Source organism: Salvelinus namaycush, chromosome 29, assembly GCF_016432855.1.
Source record: "Salvelinus namaycush isolate Seneca chromosome 29, SaNama_1.0, whole genome shotgun sequence".
Lineage (NCBI taxonomy): Eukaryota > Metazoa > Chordata > Actinopteri > Salmoniformes > Salmonidae > Salvelinus > Salvelinus namaycush.
In genome coordinates, this window is record NC_052335.1 from 32,128,426 (window position 1) to 32,153,129 (window position 24,704).

The 24,704-nt window shown below is 48.1% G+C and overlaps 1 protein-coding gene across 3 annotated transcripts in view; it reads right to left on the reverse strand.

Moving 5' to 3' along the window:
- The window catches only part of LOC120024298 (serine/threonine-protein kinase MRCK beta-like), a 121,771-nt gene that overhangs the window by 28,212 nt on the left and 68,855 nt on the right, over positions 1-24,704 (reverse strand). For all 3 annotated transcript variants that reach the window (XM_038968505.1, XM_038968506.1, XM_038968507.1), the window contains 12 exons: positions 23,754-23,954; positions 17,257-17,505; positions 16,179-16,437; positions 15,940-16,059; positions 15,367-15,500; positions 13,589-13,831; positions 11,440-11,550; positions 9,168-9,421; positions 6,698-6,803; positions 5,580-5,704; positions 5,295-5,400; positions 642-790 (listed from right to left, as the gene is read on the reverse strand). In XM_038968505.1, coding sequence (XP_038824433.1) covers positions 642-790; positions 5,295-5,400; positions 5,580-5,704; positions 6,698-6,803; positions 9,168-9,421; positions 11,440-11,550; positions 13,589-13,831; positions 15,367-15,500; positions 15,940-16,059; positions 16,179-16,437; positions 17,257-17,505; positions 23,754-23,954 — 2,057 coding nt within the window. The remainder of the gene's footprint in view (positions 1-641; positions 791-5,294; positions 5,401-5,579; positions 5,705-6,697; positions 6,804-9,167; positions 9,422-11,439; positions 11,551-13,588; positions 13,832-15,366; positions 15,501-15,939; positions 16,060-16,178; positions 16,438-17,256; positions 17,506-23,753; positions 23,955-24,704) is intronic.

The following is a 24,704-nucleotide window of genomic DNA, read 5'->3' on the forward strand; positions in this document are numbered from 1 at the left end:
CCGCCCTGGTCTTTGTGGTTGAATCATTGTTTGAAATGTACTGCTCGACTGAGGGACCTTACAGATAATTGTAATGTGTGGGGTACAGAGATGAGGTAGTCATTCAAAATTCATGTTAAACACTATTATTGCACACCGAGTGAGTCCATGCAACTTATTATATCATTTGTTAAATTTAAATTTGAACTCCTGAACTTATTTAGGCTTGCCATTACAAAGGGGTTGAATACTTTTTGACTCAAGACATTTCATATTCTCATTTCTAATTGATTTGTAAGAATAAAACATTTAAAAAACAATTCCACTTTGAAATTGCGGTATTGTGTGTAGGTCAGTGACAACCTAATCGCTATTTAATCTATTTTAAAATCAGACTAACACAACAAAATGTGGATAAAGTCGAGGGGTTTGAATACTTTCTGAAGGTACTGTATGTAGGTATGTATGTATGGATGTATGTATGTATACACACATATATATATACACATACACACACAGCGTTGTGGTTAAAATACCAGTGTCCACCTTTCCTACTGTACTCCCCACTTACCCATCTTCCTCTCTGTTTCCATCTGTCTAAACCAAGTGTACAATGTGGGGGGGGGGGGGGTCACGGTTGGAGTTGTGGGGGCAGGGCTGACCTTTCGAAGGAGATGTTGGAGGCCTTGACCTTGCGAAGCTCCTCCTGGACCAGCTGCTTGGCCCGTATCTCGGCGTCCAGGGCAGACTGCAGCTCCAAACGGGCCGACATGTCCAGCTTCTGGCTGCGTCGCACCTTCCACAGGGGGTCCTGGGGACGAGAGCAGGATTACTGTATTGTATTCGGGGGGGGGGGGGGTTGATGTGATAACATTCATCAGTGGCCAATTATTGGGTGTGATCGATTGAAGTCGCTCTGAACATGGGGTGTAAACGGTGCAGGCAACACCAGGAACGTAGTTTCGATTCACCGATTGGCCACAAATCACTCAACTGATTCCTTTTAGAGGTGGGTGGCCACAAATCACTCAACTGATTCCTTTTTAGAGGTGGGTGGCCACAAATCACTCAACTGATTCCTTTTTAGAGGTGGGTGGCCACAAATCACTCAACTGATTCCTTTTTAGAGGTGGGTGGCCACAAATCACTCAACTGATTCCTTTTAGAGGTGGGTGGCCACAAATCACTCAACTGATTCCTTTTAGAGGTGGGTGGCCACAAATCACTCAACTGATTCCTTTTTAGAGGTGGGTGGCCACAAATCACTCAACTGATTCCTTTTAGGAGGTGGGTGGCCACAAATCACTCAACTGATTCCATTTAGAGGTGGGTGGCCACAAATCACTCAACTGATTCCTTTTTAGAGGTGGGTGGCCACAAATCACTCAACTGATTCCTTTTTAGAGGTGGGTGGCCACAAATCACTCAACTGATTCCTTTTTAGAGGTGGGTGGCCACAAATCACTCAACTGATTCCATTTAGAGGTGGGTGGCCACAAATCACTCAACTGATTCCATTTAGAGGTGAGTGGCCACAAATCACTCAACTGATTCCTTTTAGAGGTGGGTGGCAACAAATCACTCAACTGATTCCTTTTTAGAGGTGGGTGGCCACAAATCACTCAACTGATTCCTTTTTAGAGGTGAGTGGCCACAAATCACTCAACTGATTCCTTTTAGAGGTGAGTGGCCACAAATCACTCAACTGATTCCATTTAGAGGTGGGTGGCAACAAATCACTCAACTGATTCCATTTAGAGGTGGGTGGCAACAAATCACTCAACTGATTCCCTTTTAGAGGTGAGTGGCCACAAATCACTCAACTGATTCCCTTTTAGAGGTGAGTGGCCACAAATCACTCAACTGATTCCCTTTTAGAGGTGAGTGGCAACTGGCCAATGCGGTTAGTTCCACTGTGTATTGAATCTGCTTCTGTGTTTGTATGCTCTCCTATAGATCGTCTTGTGACTGTCACGCTGTGATGTAATAGTCCCTGTGTAATGCAATAGTGTATAAGATGTAGGAATCCATTCAACTAGAAAAAAAAGCTAACTGAACATGCCCTCAAGAAAATGGCTGTCCAATCATGTCAGCTAAACCTCAAAAGACAACCATATCGTCCCAACTCAAATACAATTCAGCAGGTGCAAAAAATATTTGAGATTTCATCATCTCCACCGTACCCTCCCTTACACACACACACACACACACACACACACACACACACACACACACACACACACACACACACACACACACACGATGGACATCTTTTATCGAGCGAATGAGGGAGCCAATGACAAATGGACTTTTCTGGAAGCTGAGATGACATTCCGCGGATGCTGGCGGATCGCGTGACATCACGGCCCAGGAAATGAGGCATCATATCCTCTAACCCAGCCCGTCCCACTACGCCCCCCCCCCCCCCCCCCCCCCCCCCCCATACCTAATACCTATTCCCCCAGACAGTCTGACTGAAATTCTAGCCAGTCTCGTACGTTACAGGAGAGAGAGAGAGATGAAAGAGAGCGAGAGAGAGAGAGAGAGAGAGAAACCGAGAGAAGAAAGAGCAAGAGAGACAGCGAGAGGAGAGTGTGAGAAAAGAGAGAGAGGATCCATAGTGCTCCTGCACAGCACAAATGTGGAGCTCTTTGTACTCTAAGGAGCTCCCTACCCCCCCATCCTAAACTTAACCATTAGGGTGATGGAAGAATATATGAATATCAGTATTTAAGGGCAACTTCTACTAACCCGCTCCCCTGAAATGTATTCCTAGGTTCTTGTAAGCAATGGAAGCATCTTATAGTATCCGTCTTGTCTGAAACACATGTGGCCCCTTCAAACTCCTCAGATAATTTACACTCCGAATCCAATTTTGCTTTCTAGGTCTCCGAATGCTTCAAAGCAGTGCCAGTATTTTTAAATACTCAGTATCTGGGGACGTCAAACCCACTTTCAAACGGGCCTAAAATATCATGTTAGAATTCAGATCACGCTGGCTATTCCAGGTCATTTTCTCTCTCAAGAAAATCAAAATCACCAATCGGTATTAAATGGGCCATATGAGTGACAGACTGGCGACACAATCGGCATGAGAGCAGTCCTCTCACATCCGCAGTGATTGGAGGCTGGCTTTGATTGAAGGACGCACTCACCCTCTTGTCCCCCCCAGCTGAGGGAAAGGGCTTCAGGGGAGGAGTGGCCACTCCTGAGCCTTGCTGGGGGCGGGGGGTTAAAACAGAAGAGCACTCAACGCAACTCACAGACACTTCACCAGAGTACACCAACACAACTTTGCAAAGGAAGGAAATGATTGCCAACCAAAATATTTTTCTACAATTTCTCCATCATTGGGGAGTTTAATGCTTTCCCTCCTACCCCCCCCCCCCCCCCCCCCCCCCCCCCCCCCCCTTTGTTTTGATTGCTTGAGCAAATCTACTACTATGTAGGGAACAGGGTGCCATTTGGGATGATCACAACGTTACTCCACTCTTAAAACAGTATCAGCAACAACAGCGGGCATAGCCTTTCTCCGTCTGGTGAGCACTATGCTTCCAAAAGTACCCAGACAGACACCAGGAGCTAATATCATTAAGCTAACGCTACTAATGCTAAGTCTGCCATAAATAGCCCTGTCTAATGGGAATGGATGGAGGGGAGATGACAGGTGTGCCAACGTTGCTGCTAACGCTAGCTAAATAGCCCTGTCTAATGGGAATGGACGGAGGGGAGATGACAAGTGTGCTAACGCTAGCTAAGGGAACTGCACTCAAGGTCACGTTTGATGTAATATTCCTCTCCCTGTAACCAGGTTAAGGCAGAAAATAAGAGGAAGATGGACTCCCTACACACACAGAATAAACTACAGAGTTATATCTAAAGAGATTATAAATGGCGCCAGACAGACGATCTCTCAACACTAATGTCGCTCTGTAGATTAACAGGTGACTAATTATGTATTGATACAAATGCATTGTGAAATATAGTAGATATGGAATATTTAAGAACAAATTATGTGATTTCTAATTCATTTCACATTGATTGCTAAAACCAATTTGAAGTAAAGACTACCATGTCTGATACAACACCTTTCCATCCATAGAAAGTACTGCACAAGGCCCAAGGCTTTGTGGAAAGATATCGTGGCGCCGGGAGGAAAAGGCTACAGTGGGGCGCCGGGAGGCTACAGCGGGGCGCCGGGAGGCTACAGTGGGGGGAGGGAAAGGCTACAGTGGGGCGCCGGGAGGGAAAGGCTACAGTGGGGCGCCGGGAGGCTACAGTGGGGCGCCGGGAGGCTACAGTGGGGGGAGGGAAAGGCTACAGTGGGGCGCCGGGAGGGAAAGGCTACAGTGGGGCGCCGGGAGGGAAAGGCTACAGTGGGGCGCCGGGAGGGAAAGGCTACAGTGGATCGCCGGGAGGCTACAGTGGGGCGCCGGGAGGCTACAGTGGGGCGCCGGGAGGCTACAGTGGATCGCCGGGAGGCTACAGTGGATCGCCGGGAGGCTACAGTGGGGCGCCGGGAGGCTACAGTGGGGCGCCGGGAGGCTACAGTGGGGCGCCGGGAGGCTACAGTGGGGCGCCGGGAGGGAAAGGCTACAGTGGGGCGCCGGGAGGCTACAGTGGGGCGCCGGGAGGGAAAGGCTACAGTGGGGCGCCGGGAGGCTACAGTGGGGCGCCGGGAGGGAAAGGCTACAGTGGGGCGCCGGGAGGGAAAGGCTACAGTGGGGCGCCGGGAGGCCAAAGTTACATGTCCAGTGTAGCAGACCTGTCTGGCTGATTGCCTGATACAAAGTCCATAGGAATGTATGGGACTCCATTTTCATAACTTGTTCTAGTTATTATATAATTCTACAATACTGCACCTTGGCAGTAATGCCATAGGGTGAAATGAGTAGACTGGGTGCTGCCTCTACACAGCTTGTGGGGCATGGCCTATATACAGCTGCTGTCCCCTCCAGTCAGGCACCTGACCTGGATCTCTTCAATTTACATCCAGCTGCACTGTGTCAATGGACTGTATGCAATATGGGATAAAAGCAATGTGTTCAGCAGAGGAACATTAGAATCACCACAACAAGGGAAGTACCGTGTGATGTGGTGGTATCCCCTAATTACGCCTGTGCTCAGACCAGGGGCCCTAATTTGACAGTTGGACTCTGTTGATGCCAACAAACATACCTCGGAGGAGATGGGGCCATGTTGTATGTGTGTGGGGCGAAGGTCTGTATACATCTAAATTTGCGTGTGTTTGTTAGATTAGTATACGTTTAAGTGTGTGTGTGTGTGTGTGTGTGTGTGTCTGTAGTGTATCTTACCAGGGGTCGTGGGCCCAGGCTGGAGCTGCGGAGAGACTCCAGCTCCTCAGTCATCTTGGAGGCCAGGGCCTGCAGGTAGCCGCGGGCATCCTTCTCATCGCTCACCCTACGGGTTCACACACACACACCAGTTTAGGAAAGGTTTCATAAGCATCTATACAGGCCGTACACAGTTCATATTCATTTGGGCACACAATGGCAAAACATTTTACAACGGAAAAGGAAAAGGAGCTATCCCATTGGACAAGTCCTCGGCCCTGTACAGCTAGCTGCCTTTGCACTGACCACTGGATGATCTCAGCGATCTGGGCCTCCCAGTGAGCCACGCTCTCCTTCTTAGAGGCCAAGTCTTGCAGCTCATCCTCCAGCTGGCGGTTCTGAGCAGTCAGCTTGTCCACAAACGTACACAGCTGAGAAAGAGAGACGCAGAGGAGGTGAGAGAGAGAGATAGAGGGAGAGGGGGGAGGTGTAGACAGGGAGGGGGGAGGTGTAGACAGGGAGGGGGGGAGGTGTAGACAGGGAGGGGGGGAGGTGTAGACAGGGAGGGGGGGGGGTGTAGATAGGGAGGGGGGGGAGGTGTAGATAGGGAGGGGGGGAGGTGTAGATAGGGAGGGGGGGTGTAGATAGGGAGGGGGGGTGTAGATAGGGAGGGGGGTGTAGATAGGGAGGTGTAGATAGGGAGGTGTAGATAGGGAGGTGTAGATAGGGAGGTGTAGATAGGGAGGTGTAGATAGGGAGGGGGGAGGTGTAGATAGGGAGAGGGAGGTGTAGATAGGGAGAGGGAGGTGTAGATAGGGAGAGGGAGGTGTAGATAGGGAGGGGGGGTGTAGATAGGGAGGTGTAGATAGGGAGGTGTAGATAGGGAGGTGTAGATAGGGAGGTGTAGATAGGGAGGTGTAGATAGGGAGGGGGGAGGTGTAGATAGGGAGAGGGAGGTGTAGATAGGGAGAGGGAGGTGTAGATAGGGAGAGGGAGGTGTAGATAGGGAGAGGGAGGTGTAGATAGGGAGAGGGAGGTGTAGATAGGGAGAGGGAGGTGTAGACAGGGAGGGGGAGGTGTAGACAGGGAGGGGGGAGGTGTAGATAGGGAGGGGGGGAGGTGTAGACAGGGAGGGGGGAGGTGTAGATAGGGAGGGGGGGAGGTGTAGACAGGGAGAGGGAGGTGTAGACAGGGAGGGGGGAGGGGAGGTGTAGATAGGGAGGGGGAGGTGTAGATATGGAGAGGGAGGTGTAGACAGGGAGGGGGGAGGTGTAGATAGGGAGGGGGGGAGGTGTAGATAGGGAGGGGGGAGGTGTAGATAGGGAGGGGGGGAAAGAGAGCAAGTCAGAGAGAGCAATTAAGAGTCCATTCGCAACACCTGTCTTTCCCATAGTGTGTAAACTCTACCTATGTGTGGGCCTTACCCTGTCAGCCTCTGTGGTCAGCTTGCGGTTCTCCTCAGTCAGCATGCTGCGCTCACGCTCGTACTTGTCCTTTAGAGCGCCCACTGCCTCGTCTGTCTCGGTTTGTCTGCGCACACACACACACACACACACACACACAAAGGATGAGATCTCAAGTCTGCAGTTCAAACAATAACACAGGCACCCCACCATCTTTTTGGGTAAACAGCTTAACTTCTTATGGCTGCAGGGGGCGTTACTGAGTAGCCAGCTAAATCGTGCCCATTTCAAACGGCCTCGTACTCAATTCTTGCTCGTACAATATGCATATTATTATTATTATTGGATAGAAAACACTCTCTAGTTTCTATAGCCGTTGGAATTTTGTCTCTGAGTGAAACAGAACTCCTTCTACAGCACTTTTCCTGACAGGGAGTCAGATTTCAGAAATCTTGGCCCCTGATCTGGGGTCAGTTTAAAAGTCCCTGTAAATGCTATGAGGATACAAACACTGCTTACGTCTTCCCCTGGATGTCAGTACGTGGTGACGCTTTGAATGGAGTCGATTGCGCAATCAGGGCCTGTATAAAACAGCACAAGGTGGAAGTAGCTTCCTTTTGCTGCCTGCGCCTGACGCACGAAGGACGTCGGACTCGCCTCCTTCCAACCTGTTGTTTAGCCAGTAATATTTCTCCGGTCATGTTTTTACTCGTTATAGGTGTTAAAAACATCATAAGGTAGTTAATTTAAACCGTTTTATAGCAATTTATATCCGTTTAGTGCGATTTTGAGGCAACGTTAGTGGTCATTTCCACATGACAAGAGGACAGCTTTCGACCAAAAGACGATTAGACCGGAGAAAGGATTCATTGCCCAAGATTCTGATGGAAGAACAGCTCATAGTAAGAACAATTTATGATGATAAATCGTGTTTCTGTCAAAAAATGTTAAACGCTTATGCCGCCATTTTGTTTGGTATAGCTTCGCTTGGCGCAACCTGTATTGAAAAGTAAGGATAATTTAAAAAATGTAATTCAGCGATTGTATTAAGAATTAAATTGTCTATCAATCGCTGTCCACCCTGTATTTTTTAGTCAAGTTTATGAGTATTTATGTATAAGACTAGATCACTGTCTAATATGGCGCACGACATTTTCTGACCAGCTGGGCTACTTTTCTCATTGTCTAACCATGATTTTGGTGGCTAAATATGCACATTTTCGAACAAACTCTATATGTATGTTGTAATATGATGTTACAGGAGTGTCATCTGAAGAATTCTGAGAAGGTTAGTGAAAAAATTAATACATTTTGGTGGTGATAATGCTATCGCTCTTTTTGCCGTGAATCAATGCTGGGGTAATGTTTGCACATGTGCTATGGTAATATAACGATTTTTTGTGTTTTCGCTGTAAGACACTTAGAAAATCTGAAATATTGTCTGGATTCACAGGATCTGTGTCTTTCAATTAGTGTACGCTGTGTATTTTTAAGAAATGTTTTATGATGAGTAAATTGGTAATACACGTTGCTCTCTGTAGTAATTCTAGTCGCTTTGGTGAGATTTGTGATGGTGGCTACAATGGCAAACTATGATTTATACCTGAAATATGCACATTTTTCTAAAAAAACCTATGCTATACAATTAATATGTTATCAGACTGTCATCTGATGAGGTTTTTTCTTGGTTAGTGGCTATCAATATCTTTATTTGGTCGAATTGGTGATAGCTACTGGTGTTGAGAAAAAATGGTGGACTAAGAAAAATGGTGTCTTTTGCTAACGTGGTTAGCTAATAGATTTACATATTTTGTCTTCCCTGTAAAACATTTTAAAAATCGGACATGTTGGCTTGATTCACAAGATGTGTACCTTTCATATGCTGTATTGGACTTGTTAATGTGAAAAAGTTAAATATTTTAAAAAAATAGATTTTGAATTTCGCGCCCTGCACTTTGAGCTGGATGTTGTCATAGGTGTACCGGTGTCGGGCTGCAGCCATAAAAGGTTAAGGATGGGGCAGGAGAAATGTAGCCCCTCTTTAACACATAGATGGTTCATGGATGAGAGGACTGACCGGCCATGAGAAATCTAAATGAGTTTTAACCGAGCTATACAGTCTTTGTTCACATTTATGAGTAAAACAAGCTTATATTTTGGGTTCTGATGGGGATTGACAGTAAGCTCATGAGGCATTTATAAGTTATATTCTTCAAGAATCAAAAATGGGGTATTCATCATTCATTTTCATGTCCAAAAATGGATGTAGCAATCACAGATTTCCACTTGAATGTAGAAATGTAAAGGTCTGGACAATTCTCTTTAGAAAAGCTCCCTCTAATCCTGAAGAGATTCTCATACTTGACCCCATAGCTCAAGTCTTCCATTAATGGGTAGTTACGCCATTTTAACTTTAGCCACATAGTGGATGCTAGCCTAACCTACCTCTCAATCTCGGCAAAAGCCTAAATCTATCCTATCCTAAACCCACCTCTCTCTCTTGGCTTTCTCCAGCTTGTCCTTGAGCATGAGCAGCTCCTTGTGGAGAGAGAGCTGCTGGCCCTCTGAGTCGTGGAGCTCCTTCCGGAGGCCCTTGAGCTCGCTGGTGTGGGAGGCCTCCCGGCGCACCAGCTCCTCCTCGTAGAACAGCACCTTCTTGTCCAGCTCCGACTTCACCTTGGACAGCTCCTGCTGCAGCTCTGGGCTGCTGCTTCCGGCCCCACGCCCGCTACCCTGCTGCTTCACCTGGGAGGAGAAAGACACAGTATTGTTTCTATAGGGGTTTTAATGTGTTTTTAAATCATGAGTTAGAAATTAGCATCATTTTGTTTTTTATAATCTCAAATGCCAAATAAACTGAAAACTTGACGTTTATTTATTTATATATACACACACATTATATTATTATTATATTATTACTAGTAGGGCTATAATAATAATAATAATAATAATAAGTAAAGGAAAGAGGCGTAGAATAACAGGAGTATGTTATAGGGGAAAGGAGAGTGGGAGGGGGGAGACAGGAGGAGGGGGGAGACAGGAGGGGGAAAGAGGTGAAGAAAGGGTGACAAGGGTTTAAAGGAGGACAGACAACAGAAACAGTGAGTGGGGACAAAGGACAAAGAAAAACATCTGCAAAAGGGGAGGACAAAGTGACAGACAGGCTAGTAGCCTGACAAAAACAGCAAACAAGAACGTCTTGAACATTTATCTTATTTCTGCTCTTATCATTATAGCCAAGGGACCTCCCAAACCAGCCCTCACTGAGACTCAGCCTGCCCTGCTTTAGAGGAGATGGGAGGGAGGGGAATGGGATTGAGGTGGTGGAGGGGAGAAAGAATGTAGAGAGGAGAGACAGGTGAATGAGGAGAAAGAGGAGGGTGGAGAGAGGAGAGATACTAGAAGGGCTAGGTAGAGGAGAGATACTAGAAGGGCTAGGTAGAGGAGAGATACTAGCAGAGCTAGGTAGAGGAGAGATACTAGCAGAGCTAGGTAGAGGAGAGATACTAGCAGAGCTAGGTAGAGGAGAGATACTAGCAGGGCTAGGTAGAGGAGAGATACTAGTAGGGCTAGGTAGAGGAGAGATACTAGAAGGGCTAGGTAGAGGAGAGATACTAGCAGGGCTAGGTAGAGGAGAGATACTAGCAGAGCTAGGTAGAGGAGAGATACTAGCAGGGCTAGGTAGAGGAGAGATACTAGCAGGGCTAGGTAGAGGAGAGATACTAGCAGAGCTAGGTAGAGGAGAGATACTAGCAGAGCTAGGTAGAGGAGAGATACTAGCAGAGCTAGGTAGAGGAGAGATACTAGCAGAGCTAGGTAGAGGAGAGATACTCGTAGGGCTAGGCAGAGGAGAGATACTAGTAGGGCTAGGCAGAGGAGGGATACTAGTAGGGCTAGGCAGAGGAGGGATACTAGTAGGGCTAGGCAGAGGAGGGATACTAGTAGGGCTAGGCAGAGGAGGGATACTAGTAGGGCTAGGTAGAGGAGAGCTACTAGTAGGGCTAGGTAGAGGAGAGCTACTAGTAGGGCTAGGTAGAGGAGAGCTACTAGTAGGGCTAGGTAGAGGAGAGCTACTAGTAGGGCTAGGTAGAGGAGAGCTACTAGTAGGGCTAGGTAGAGGAGAACTACTAGTAGGGCTAGGTAGAGGAGAACTACTAGTAGGGCTAGGTAGAGGAGAGATACTAGTAGGGCTAGGTAGAGGAGAGATACTAGTAGGGCTAGGTAGAGGAGAGATACTAGTAGGGCTAGGTAGAGGAGAGATACTAGTAGGGCTAGGTAGAGGAGGGTGGAGAGAGGGGAGATACTAGTAGTAGAGGAGAGATACTAATAGGGCTAGGCAGAGGAGAGATACTAGTAGGGCTAGGCAGAGGAGGGATACTAGTAGGGCTAGGCAGAGGAGGGATACTAGTAGGGCTAGGCAGAGGAGGGATACTAGTAGGGCCAGGCAGAGGAGGGATACTAGTAGGGCCAGGCAGAGGAGGGATACTAGTAGGGCTAGGCAGAGGAGAGATACTAGAAGGGCTAGGTAGAGGAGAGATACTAGTAGGGCTAGGTAGAGGAGGGTGGCGGTAGAGGATGGCGAGAGGAGAGAAGGATGGAGAGAGGAGAGAAGGATGGAGACAGGTAGAGGAGGATGGAGACAGGTAGAGGAGGATGGAGAGAGGAGAGAAGGATGGAGAGAGGAGACCGGTAGAGGAGGATGGAGAGAGGAAGGGAACGAAAACTGGAAGATGAGTAGGAAAGTAGTGTGTGTGACCTCTAACCTTGAGGGTCTCAAGCTCCATCTCCAGCTGTTTAGAATAGACTTCGCTGTGGTCACGCAGCTTTCGCTCCTTAGATGCCTCTGCCTTGGCATCCTCCAACTGGGCCTCCAACTAACAAACACACAGAGACAAAGCAGAGGTCAACATCACACACTAAAGTTTCATATCCCTTTACCAGGATAGATTTACCCATACATATAACAGGTATGGGTAAATCTATCATCTATGAACGTTTGAACATCTTGGCCATGTTCTGTTATAATCTCCACCGGGCACAGCCAGAAGAGGACTGGCCACCCCTCAGAGCCTGGTTCCTCTCTAGGTTTCTTTCCTAGGTTCTGGCCTTTCTAGGGAGTTTTTCCAAGCCACCGTGCTTCTACACCTGCATTGCTTGCTGTTTGGGGTTTTAGGCTGGGTTTCTCTACAGCACTTTGTGACATCAGCTGATGTAAGAAGGGCTTTATGAATAAATGTGATTGATTGATTCTCACATTGGCTTATCACCCTGCCATCATTGACCCCCCCTCTCTTCCTTTACTAGAGTCCCCATCCCTGACCCCATGAACTTTAGCTGGGGTCACCAACAACCATCTGGACCCTGTTAGCGCTTAGCGTTTAGCTATGGGGTCACCAACAACCATCTGGACCCTGTTAGCGCTTAGCGTTTAGCTCTGGGGTCACCAACAACCATCTGGACCCTGTTAGCGCTTAGCGTTTAGCTCTGGGGTCACCAACAACCATCTGGACCCTGTTAGCGCTTAGCGTTTAGCTATGGGGTCACCAACAACCATCTGGACCCTGTTAGCGCTTAGCGTTTAGCTATGGGGTCACCAACAACCATCTGGACCCTGTTAGCGCTTAGCGTTTAGCTATGGGGTCACCAACAACCATCTGGACCCTGTTAGCGCTTAGCGTTTAGCTCTGGGGTCACCAACAACCATCTGGACCCTGTTAGCGCTTAGCGTTTAGCTCTGGGGTCACCAACAACCATCTGGACCCTGTTAGAATTTAGCTGGGGTCACCAACAACCATCTGGACCCTGTTAGCATTTAGCTGGGGTCACCAACAACCATCTGGACCCTGTTAGCGCTTAGCTCTGGGGTCACCAACAACCATCTGGACCCTGTTAGCGCTTAGCATTTAGCTCTGGGGAAGGATAGAGGGTGTGGGTTTGTAGGCCTGGGGATCATCTCAATAGTGTCAATTGGCCTCCTTTCCTTGTTCAGATTAGAGCAGATGAGGGAGAGGAGACACTACAGCAATATGGAGAATGCCTACTAGGAATTCGTGTTCAACTGCCGAGCGACAATGCAGACAGCACCAGACAGGCGAGGCCCTCAAGGGAATACTGGCATTCAAATGGAGAAATGAATGAATAGATAAGAACTAGTTGTGTGTTGAGTTTGAAAGTCTGGAATTGTTATACATGCATAGACACACTCATATAGGCAGACACACCCACACACTGGAATGTAATAATACAGATATGCCCTCGTCACAGAAAGCTAAAGTAGCTAAACGTCGCTAACACACTGCCACTTTGCCTCCAGCTTTGACAGCCCCTGACAGCTAACTTCATTCACGATTGTTAGCATGCAAAGTGTTAGCATGCTAAATGTTAGCATGCAAAGTGTTAGCAAGCTAAATGTTAGCATGCAAAGTGTTAGCAAGCTAAATGTTAGCATGCAAAGTGTTAGCAAGCTAAATGTTAGCATGCAAAGTGTTAGCATGCTAAATGTTGGTAAGCTATGTGTCATACAGCTGAGTGTCATACAGCTGAGTGTCATACAGCTGAGTGTCATACAGCTGAGTGTCATACAGCTGAGTGTCATACAGCTGAGTGTCATACAGCTGAGTGTCATACAGCTGAGTGTCATACAGCTGAGTGTCATACAGCTGAGTGTCATACAGCTGAGTGTCATACAGCTGAGTGTCATACAGCTGAGTGTCATACAGCTGAGTGTCATACAGCTGAGTGTCATACAGCTGGGTATAACCAAGCTGAGTGTCATACAGCTGAGTATAACCAAGCAATGTGTTAGTTAGCTAAATATTAGCAAGCTAAGTGGTTAGTTAGCAAGCTAAATGCTAGCACGTTACGTGTTAGCAATAGCGAGCTACACTCTGCTAGACAACTTTTACAACTCACCTCCTTGCGGGCCTTCTCGGTCTTGCGGATGTCCTGGCGCATGGCGTCCACCTTCTGCACAGCAGCGTCCATCTCCTCCTCCTTGTCGCGGAGCTGGCGTGAGAGGCGTTGCTTGGTGGAACGCAGCTCAGCCATGCGCTCGCTCAGCTCAGAGAACTCCTGTAGGGCCAGCTTCCGCTGGCTGTGGGCCTCCTTCAGCTCCTTGGTCTGGGACTTGAGGCGCTCCAGGGACTCCACCAGTTGCTGTTGGTGGTGATAGGAGAGGGAAGGAGAGAGAGAGACAAAGAGAGAGGGGGGGCGAGAGGGTGGGAGAGAGTGGGCGAGGGAGGGGGGAGAGAGTAGATGAGGGAGGGGGGGGGGGGGGAGTAGATGAGGGAGGGAGAGAGGGGGGGTAGGTGAGAGAGGGGTGGAGTGGATGAGGGAGGGGGAGAGGGGGGAGGTAGGTGAGAGAGGGGTGGAGAGAGTGGATGAGGGAGGGGGGGTAGGTGAGAGAGGGGTGGAGAGAGTGGAGAGTGGATGAGGGAGGGGGAGAGGGGGGAGGTAGGTGAGAGAGGGGTGGAGAGAGAGTGGAGAGTGGATAAGGTAGGGGAGAGAGGGGGGGTAGGTGAGATAGGTGTGGGAAGAGAGAGAAAGGAGGAAGGGTGAGGGAGCGAGAGAACCAGCGAAATAAAAGAGAGCAGAGGAGGCACGAGACATGGGGAGAGGGAAAGACAGAATGACAGGCGTGGAGATTAAGTGAGAGGGAGAGAGAACGTGTGAGAGAGGGAGAAAGGAGGACAGCAAGAGTGACAGAAAGAGACGAGGGGAGGGAGGGAGGAGACCAAGAAAATAAAACAAGTCAGTAAACTACCAATTCTAAACTTGACTTCCATTATAAAAGTACACACAGAAAAAGAGCCACAATCAATTGGATCACACAGAAAAAAAAGGAAATTCTACCCTTTTCAACATTAAATACATTATCTCCAGCACCACCCCAACGTGTGAAAATGATGGGTTCCTATGGCCGTGTCCGAGAGCATCAAATCCTTGATGCATTGTGGGTAAATGGTGACCGACTGACTGCTCTACAAAAAATTATGAGCAGTTGTTTATGACGCACGGGGATTTGAATATCAGTCAAACAAGCCCTTTGTTGTGAAGTAAACAAGATACAAGACAAGTATTTCTGATGACATCATCTGGGCTGATGACATCATCTGGTGTGCATCATGAGATTTGAACAACTCAGAGCAGGCAACGGTTTTGTATAGTCAACTAAAAACAAACACTATCCCAGGGTAAAAGGAAGAGGATGGGGGTCAAATAGTTTTGCTAATGGAATTAGACAGAAATGTGGTGTTTCTGTCCAGAACCCTGACTCCAGCTAACCCATGACATGATGGAATTAATCACAAGAAAAAAGGTCCCAGTGTTTACACACCGTGGTGATCCAATGATCTGAGGATATTAGGTTAGGCTGTGTGTGTGTGTGTGTGTGTGTGTGTGTGTGTGTGTGTGTGTGTGTGTGTGTGTGTGTGTGTGTGTGTGTGTGTGTGTGTGTGTTAAAGCCTAATGCGTCACGAATGATAAAATGAGACCTGACACACAGAGAGACGACCTCTATGCAGTGAACAGACAACGGTGAACTAACATTGGTCCTTGAGAGTAACAGTGAATCATGTCATCTCTAGTTATGCATTCACCTGACCGTATTCACTAGACACCAAACAGAAGGAAGCGGACCGGAACGGGAAAGGACTGACAAAACTTGCAAAATAGTGTGGGGGGGGGGTTACCTTGTGGATATCCTCCTTCTCCTGTCTCAGGGCTTTAACCTGTTTGTCCAGGGCCTTCAGCTTGGAGGAGGAGCTCTCGTAGTCCTGGCGCAGAGTCACCGCCTCCTCTAGCTGGTGCTCCAGCCTATCAGAGTCTGAGTGGGGGGGGAGAAGGGGAGGGACTTCCTGGTTAGTGGGATGGTGAAAGGTACTAGTGCTGCGCTGGAACAGCCCCAAAAGTGCAAACTGTGTGTTCCACCCAGGCCTGGTTTAAATGATCTGTGTGTTCCACCCAGGACTGGTTTAAATGATCTGTGTGTTCGACCCAGGCCTGGTTTAAATGATCTGTGTGTTCGACCCAGGCCTGGTTTAAATGATGTGTGTTCGACCCAGGCCTGGTTTAAATGATCTGTGTGTTCGACCCAGGCCTGGTTTAAATGATGTGTGTTCAAATCATACCCATTTTAAATGCCCAGACAGTAGTTCACCTGTGTGTTTGACTCAGGCATGGAGTAAATGCCCAGACAGTGTTGGGTTGCCAGATGAGCCGACTAGTGGTGCGTTGCCAGATTGGGTTGCACAGAGAGCACTGACCTGCCAGTTTCTTCTTGAGCCGGTCGATCTCCTCGTTGAGCTTCTTCATCTCCTTGTCCCGGCCCAGGGTGCTGGCCCCGCGGCCCGGCCCGTGGAGAGACTGCACTGCTTGAGTGGACTCTGGAGGGAACAGAAGGGGCAACACACAGGTTAAGGGTCAGAGGTCATGTCCACATTTACACTCAGGGTCACAGAGGTTGTTTGTGTGTCTCTTTGTCCTCTACCGCCCCCTAGCTCACCCTGCAGCTTGCGGTTCAGCTCCTGCTTCTCCTGCTCCAGCCGGCGGATCCTCCTCTCAAAGGCTTCCACCTCCAGCCCCCCCTCCTGGTCCGGGGGAACCCCCTCTTCTCCTCCCCCATCCTGGGAGCTCCCATCGGACAGGCCGGCCCTGTTGACGCTGCCGCGGTCCGAGAAGCAGCTGTCCGTGGTGTAGGTGAAGCCTACGAAGGGCAGATGCTGGCCGGTGAAGCCGCTGTGTGTGACTGGAGGAGCGATGTCCTGTTGGGTGGGGGGTGAGAGAAAGACACACAGAGACAGAGAGAAAGCCAAGGAGGGGGCATCAGATTAGTTAGAGTGGAACAGCCAAACAGACCAAGAAAACAGCCAAGTAAAATGTTTACAACAGGAAACACCAGTTAGCTCTGGGCCGTTCAACTGAGGAACTGGATGTCCCAAACAACTCCGTTTTTTATTCTTCCCTTCTAATCAGAGACCTACGACTTCAGGTGGAGTATCACTTATATTGATTGATCTATTACTATCTATTAAAAAAGAAAAACAGAAGTATTTTGTTCCTCGATGGCTGGAAGTTGAATAGTCAGCATTAGCTTGCTGGTTTCCAGGTTTCCAGCTAGCTGTTTTCTAGTTAGCCATCTAGCTGATAGTTTTTTTCTTTCTAATTAGTGTTAGCTAGCCAGCTCGTTTCCAGTTAACATGAGCTAGCCAGCTCGTTTCCAGTTAACATGAGCTAGCCAGCTCGTTTCCAGTTAACATGAGCTAGCCAGCTCGTTTCCAGTTAACATGAGCTAGCCAGCTCGTTTCCAGTTAACATGAGCTAGCCAGCTCGTTTCCAGTTAACATGAGCTAGCCAGCTCGTTTCCAGTTAACATGAGCTAGCCAGCTCGTTTCCAGTTAACATGAGCTAGCCAGCTCGTTTCCAGTTAACATGAGCTAGCTAGCTCGTTTCCATTTAACATGAGCTAGCTAGCTCATTTCCATTTAACATTAGCTAGCGAGCTCGTCCCCAGTTAACATTAGCTAGCGAGCTCGTCCCCAGTTAACATTAGCTAGCCAGCTCGTTTTCCCCAGTACACCCACCGGGTTTTTAAGAATATCGTCGTCCACGTCAAAGTTGGAGGTGTCAGATGGGGAGCTGACGTCGGGGATGTAGGGCGCCTCAGTGGAGCGGATGTGTTCCCAGTCGATGCCGGCGAAGAAGGGGTGATCCTTGAAGTCGCCGATGCCATTCTGGCCCAGGCGACGCTCGCGGCCGCAGATTAGGCGCGAGATCAGGTCCTTGGCGTCCTCCGACACGTCACAGATGTTTGAGGGGAACTGGAAACGTTCCTGTGAGAGAAGGGTGGAGAGAGGGAGGAGAAGAAGAAGTGGATTATTTTTATTTTTTTAAGTTCCTTTATTGGGTCATTAGCACACATTACAAACATCACATATCCCCCCTAACACACACACCAGCAAAATATTAAGGAAGTGGGGGATAAAAAAGAGGGAGCGAGAGAGAGGGAGCGAGAGAGAGGGATGGGCGAGACGGGGCGAGAGAAAGAGGGAGAGAGAGGGAGCGAGACGGGGGCGAGAGGGAGGGAGAGAGACGCGGGCGGAGGGAGGGAGAGAGACGCGGGCGGAGAGAGGGAGGGAGAGAGACGCGGGCGAGAGGGAGGGAGAGAGACGCGGGCGAGAGGGAGGGAGAGAGACGGGGGCGAGAGGGAGGGAGAGAGACGGGGGCGAGAGGGAGGGAGAGAGACGGGGGCGAGAGCGAGGGAGAGAGACGGGGGCGAGAGCGAGGGAGAGAGACGGGGGCGAGAGCGAGGGCGAGAGACGGGGGCGAGAGCGAGGGCGAGAGACGGGGGCGAGAGCGAGGGCGAGAGACGGGGGCGAGAGCGAGGGCGAGAGACGGGGGCGAGAGACGGGGGCGAGAGACGGGGGCGAGAGCGAGGGCGAGAGACGGGGGCGAGAGCGAGGGAGAGAGACGGGGGCGAGAGCGAGGGAGAGAGACGGGGGCGAGAGCGAGGGAGAGAGACGGGGGCGAGAGCGAGGGAGAGAGACGGGGGCGAGAGCGAGGGAGAGAGACGGGGGCGAGAGCGAGGGAGAGAGACGGGGGCGAGAGCGAGGGAGAGAGACGGGGGCGAGAGCGAGGGAGAGAGACGGGGGCGAGAGCGAGGGAGAGAGACGGGGGCGAGAGCGAGGGAGAGAGACGGGAGCCAGAGGGAGAGAGACGGGAGCCAGAGGGAGAGAGACGGGAGCCAGAGGGAGAGAGACGGGAGCCAGAGGGAGAGAGACGGGAGCCAGAGGGAGAGAGACGGGAGCCAGAGGGAGAGAGACGGGGGTTTGACAGAGACGGGGGTTTGACAGAGACGGGGGTTTGACAGAGACGGGGGTTTGACAGAGACGGGGGTTTGACAGAGACGGGGGTTTGACAGAGACGGGGGTTTGACAGAGACGGGGGTTTGACAGAGACGGGGGTTTGACAGGGACGACTTCCCCTAACACAGGGGTGTCAAAGTCAAATGGACGGAGGGCCAAATAAAAAATTTAGCTACAAGCCGAGGGCCGGACTGTTCGAATGTTCATTGAAAAATTTTTAAATGACGCATATAGTCTAGTGAACCTAATTGAACCTACTGAAAACCTAACAAATATATTCCAATATGATCAGATAAATAAAGCAATATTTTCTTATGGCTCTGTCAGTAATCTTTAATTTTCAACAGACACAAAAGACAAATTTCCTTTATATAAAAATCCCCATAACATGAACATTAAATGAAAGAAACCGGTATTCAAGGCACCATCAGTAGCCTATATTTTCTATTTTAGCAAAAGTGGGCTAAATTTACTTCAAAGAAAAAAACAATAATAGCAATTTTCTATCATCCACTCAACTGAAATATTTTTAAAATATAATTGGATTGAAATACAATAAAATAAAGTGCAAAAATCTATTAATCAAAAACAACACTTTGTTTAAGGAGAAGTAACATGCAGTGAAAACAAATATTAAACTTTAACTTTTAAACTTGAACTGAGTAAAAACTCTAAATATGTGATTGCACAGTAATGTTCACTTGTTTGAGGTTGAGGGTGATACTTGGTGGTGTCCCATCTTTTCCACAAGTTCATCAATGTTCGGGGTAAGGCTCTGAGCTGAGGAAATCCTCAGAATTGAGTGGAGGTGTTCAGCAGTAAGTCGACTTCTGTGTGATGTTTTGTTCAGGTTCATCAAAGAAAACAGTTGTTCACACAGGTATGTGCTGCCAAACATAGACAACGTTTGAGCAGCCTGGATGCGCAGCTGGGGCATTGTGTCGGGGAGGAAACGGGCGAACTCCGCAGCACCCACTGCCGCATATTTTGCCCTCAGTGCATCATTGCATTGGAGGTCAATCAACTCCATTTGGAGGTTTGGTGGTGAGCTTTCCACGTCAACAGCAAATGGGTTACCGAGCAGTTCCAACCTGCTTTTTTGTGCTTCAAAGTCAGCAAATCGGCGTCGAAAGTCAGCGGCAAGCATACCTATTTTATCAGCCAACTGTGCGCTCGGGAACGCACTGGTAGAGAGCTTCTCTTTCATGGTCTGGCAGCTGGGAAAGTGGCTCAAATTTTCTTTCCGCATCTGCGTCTCCCACAGAGTCAGTTTGGTTTTAAATGCCTTCACTGTACTGTACATATCAGAGATGACATGATCCCGACCCTGCAGCTGCAAGTTCATTGCATTCAGATGACTCGTAATGTCACACAGAAAAGCCATTTCACACAGAAACATTTCGTCTCGGAGTTGTGTTGTGTCTTTCCCTTTGCTGTCCAAGAACAGACAAATCTCCTCACGAAGCTCGAAACATCTTTGAAGCACCTTTCCCTGGCTTAGCCATCGCACCTCTGTGTGATAAGGCAAATCACCATGCTCCGTTTCTAACTCCGTCAGAAATGCCTTGAACTGGCGGTGATTCAAACCTTTGGCTCTGATAAAGTTAACTGTGCGCGTGATGATGCTCATTACATGCTCCATTTTCAAGGCTTTACCGCACAACGCTTCCTGGTGTATGATACAATGATAAGCTGTCAGCTCACCTGTCGCGTTTTCCTCTTGCATCTTTTCCCGTATCTTCGCCACCAGTCCGCTCCTGTGTCCACACATCGCAGGTGCTCCGTCGGTTGTCAAACCCACGAGTTTTTCCCAAGGCAGCTCCATCTCATTTACACATCTTGACACCTCTTCATACAAATCATGCCCCGTAGTTGTGCCATGCATAGGACGTAAAGCCAAAAACTCCTCTGTCACGCTTAGGCTGGAGTCCACTCCGCGGATGAAAATTGACAACTGGGCAATGTCAGAAATGTCGGTGCTCTCATCCACAGCCAAGGAATATGCAATGAAATCTTTTCCCTTTTTCACAAGCTGCTCTTTTAGATTGATGGACAACTGGTCTACTCTCTCGGCAATGGTGTTTCTGCTCAGACTCACATTTAAAAAGAGTTGCCTTTTTTCTGGGCAAACTTCGTCACAAACTTTAATCATGCAGTTTTTGATGAAATCCCCCTCCGTAAATGGCCGGGCTGATTTAGCGATCTCTTCTGCCAAAATAAAACTGGCCTTGACAGCAGCCTGGCCTTGTGATTTGGCTTTTTTGAACAGAACCTCTCGAGATTTGAGGCCTCGGTTTATTTCCTCTGCCTTTTGTAGCCTTTGTTCCATGTCCATATTCTTGTTTTTGTCCGCGTGTTTCGTTTCATAATGTCGTCTCAGATTATACTCTTTCAGTACCGCCACACTTTCTCCACACAGAAGACACACAGGTTTTCCAGCTACCTCCGTGAACATATACTCCGACTCCCACCTTGTTTGAAACCCCCGGTTGTCAGTGTCCACCTTCCGTTTTGCCATTTTTGATGGGTATCTGAAAGTTAATTTTACTGTGATGCTGACGACTGCTGTGCCAATAAATATTGAAATGAAGCAGCCTACTGCTCGGTGCGTCACCGTTGCATTGTGGGAAATGTAGTATTGGTGCGTGTAAAAGATCTGCGGGCTGCCGGCTTGCTGCGGTCTGCGGGCCGGTTCTAATAATAAATCAAGATCATCCCAGGGGCCGTAAAAAACCTTCTCGCGGGCCGGATGTGGCCCGCGGGCCTTGACTCTGACATATGTGCCCTAACACATAATAGCTGAGAATGAGAACGATCCCGAGACAGAACCCGAGACAGAGAGAACGTGTTCGATAATGCATGACAAGCACCGGTTTAGATACTGACAGAGACTTTGATGAAAATAGTTGTTAGAAAGTAGGCTAGTGTTTCAGGAACTGGACCCTTGAGAAGGAGCATTAACCTGGATATCTTCAGGAAGTAATCAGACCATGTAGGTGACCAACTTGTTAATAAAACACCCCAGTACCTACACCACCAAACAATCACAAACTTTTGGAACAGGCAACACAAGTCTACACGCGCTGTATTCGCCGCATGTTACAAATACAATTTAATTTGATTAGACTGAAGGGCATCAAATCAACAGACTTACACTACATCCCCTCAAATTAGGATTCGGCTATTTCAGCAACAACCGTTGCTGACAGGTGTACAAAAATCGAGCACACAGCCATGCAATCTCCATAGACAAACATTGCCAGTATAATGGCCTTACTGAAGAGCTCTGTGATTATCAACGTGGCACCGTCATAGGATGCCACCTTTCCAACAAATCAGTTTGTCAAATTTCTGCCCTGCTAGAGCTGCCCCGGTCAAATGTAAGTGCTTTTATTGTGATGTGGAAACGTCTAGGAGCAACAACAGCTCAGCCGCAAAGTGGTAGACCACACAAGCTCACAGAACAGCACCGCCGAGTGCTGAAGTGCATAGCGCGTAAAAATAGTCTGTCCTCGGTTGCAACACTCAATGCCGAGTTCCAAACTGCCTCTGGATGCAACGTCAGCACAAGAATTGTTAGTCGGGAGCTTCATGAAAATGGTTTCCATGGCAGAGCAGCCACACACAAGCTTAAGATCACCATGAACAATTCCAAGCGTTGGCTGGAGTGGTGTAAAGCTCGCCACCATTGGACTCTGGAGCAGTGGAAACGCGTTCTCTTGGAGTGATGAATCACGCTTCACCATCTGGCAGTCCAACGGATTAATCTTGGTTTGGCGGATGCCAGGAGAACGCTACCTGCCCGAATGCGTAGTGCCAACTGTAAACTTTGGTGGAGGAGGAATAGTGGTCTGGGGGTGTTTTTCATGGTTCGGGCCCCTTAGTTCCAGTGAAGGGAAATCTTAACGCTACAGCATACAATGACATTCTAGACGATTCTGTGCTTCCAACTTTGTGGCAACAGTTTGGAGAAGGCCCTTTCCTGTTTCAGCATGACTATGCCCACGTGCACAAAGCAAGATCCATACAGAACTGGTTTGACGAGATCGGTGTGGAAGAATTTGACTGGCCTGCACAGAACCCTGACCTCAACCCCATCAAACACCTTTGGGTTGAATTGGAACATCGACTGCGAGCCAGACCTAATCACCCCAACATCAGTGCCCGACCTCACGAATGCTGTTGTGGCTGAATGGAAGCAAGTCCCTGCAGCAATTTTAAAAATGTTTATTAAATGTAACCTTTATTTAACTAGGCAAGTCAGTTAAGAACAAATTCTTATTTACAATGACGGCCTACCAGGGAACAGTGGGTTAACTGTCTTGTTCAGAGGCAGAACGACAGATTTTTACCTTGTCGGCTCAGGGATTTGATCTAGCAACCTTTCGGTTACTGGCCCAACGCTCTAACCACTAAGCTACCTGCCACCCCTATGTTCAAACATCTAATGGAAAGCCCTCCCAGAAGAGTGGAGGCTGTTATAGCAGCAAATGGGGGACCAACTCCATATTAATACCCATGACATTGGAATGGATGTTCGACGAGCAGGTGTCCACATACACTACACGACCAAAAGTATCTTGAAGTAAACAATCCACATGAACAACTATTTCAAACGATTAATAATCCAAAAGTTTGTTATATTTAATAAGTGTAGCATATAATTAACTGTGAAATACTGTACATTTGGACGCAAACAATCAATAAATCATGAAACAAAATCATTCATTATTAAAATGTTTGGAATATTTAGCACTTATTGCTGGCCCATAGATTTGGTATAGGCTAGCTCTTCTGGTCGCTTTGAGTTGTCAGTTTGTGGAGCATTCTTTCTTTCGACATGCATAATAGAATATATGCATATTGCTTGTTACCAAGGCAGTTTGGATGCTGATGACACACAGAAGCTAAATACCCTACATCTACATTGTTGCACTAGAGACCCCTGGCTTTGGTCTGCCTCAGAGGTACACTACATGCTTGTCCCTACACCCGGACCTATGATCACATTTCCCTATCCATACCTGTGGCTAGTGGCGCTGTCCCAATTCTCATGCATGACATCCTATCCTTGTTTCCTTTCCTTAATGACTACTGTTTTCATGAATGGACGCTAATTGAAATGGTAGAGACATTTTAAGAATCGTTTTCCACTTTCCGTCGCAAGGTTGTCAACACAACCTAAAAACGTATCACCTAAATGTCCGCCAGTTTACCTCGTGGTTCATGATCTTGCCGTAGGTCTCCACCAGGGACTCTGCGTAGAAGGGCGTCTCCCCGTAGAGCATCTCGTACATACAGACCCCCAGGGACCACCAGTCACACTCTGGACCGTACTTCCCCATGCCGTCCTCCATGGCCTGCAGGATCTCAGGGGAAATGTAGTCCGGAGTGCCTACAGCCACCGATGACTGGACCTGGAAGAAGAAAGAGCGGGAAGAGTGAGGTTAGGAACTACACATGAGAGGGTTGAAGTAAAGTGAACTCAGAGAAACATGTAAAAGAAAAACGGTCCAAATCAAATCGTATATGTCACATGCTTCATAAACAACAGGTGTAGACTAACAGTGAAATGCTAACTTACAGGCCCTTCCCAACAATGCAGAGAGAAAAAGAGAAATAGTAGAAAGTATATTTCTGTTTTGAAAATAATAACACAAGGAATACATAGAAAAATAATAACTGTGACATAAGAGGTGTGTGTGTGTGTTTTCATAATAAGAGTATTAACTTATTAAAAACCGATTGAGTTTGCTTTGACCTGGATTCAAATATTTTGAGTCTTTGCTTTAGCCTGTATAGAGTGTCAGATGGGAGGGTTCGGAGTTTTGAGATTATTCTATTTGTCCATTAAGCCAGGCAAGCTCAATCAAGCACAGATTAAGTATTTGAAATTATTTCAAATAATATTTGAACCCAGGTCTGGAGATGAGAGCTATAGTGAATAGTATTTGAACCCAGGTCTGGAGATGAGGGCTATAGTGAATAGTATTTGAACCCAGGGCTATAGTGAATAGTATTTGAACCCAGGGCTATAGTGAATAGTATTTGAACCCAGGGCTATAGTGAATCTTGCTATACTCCCCCTTAGGCCTTCAATCACGTCATCAAATTCTACCGGTTGGGCTACACATTTGACATCACTACCAGACCCCTTTCACTAAAAC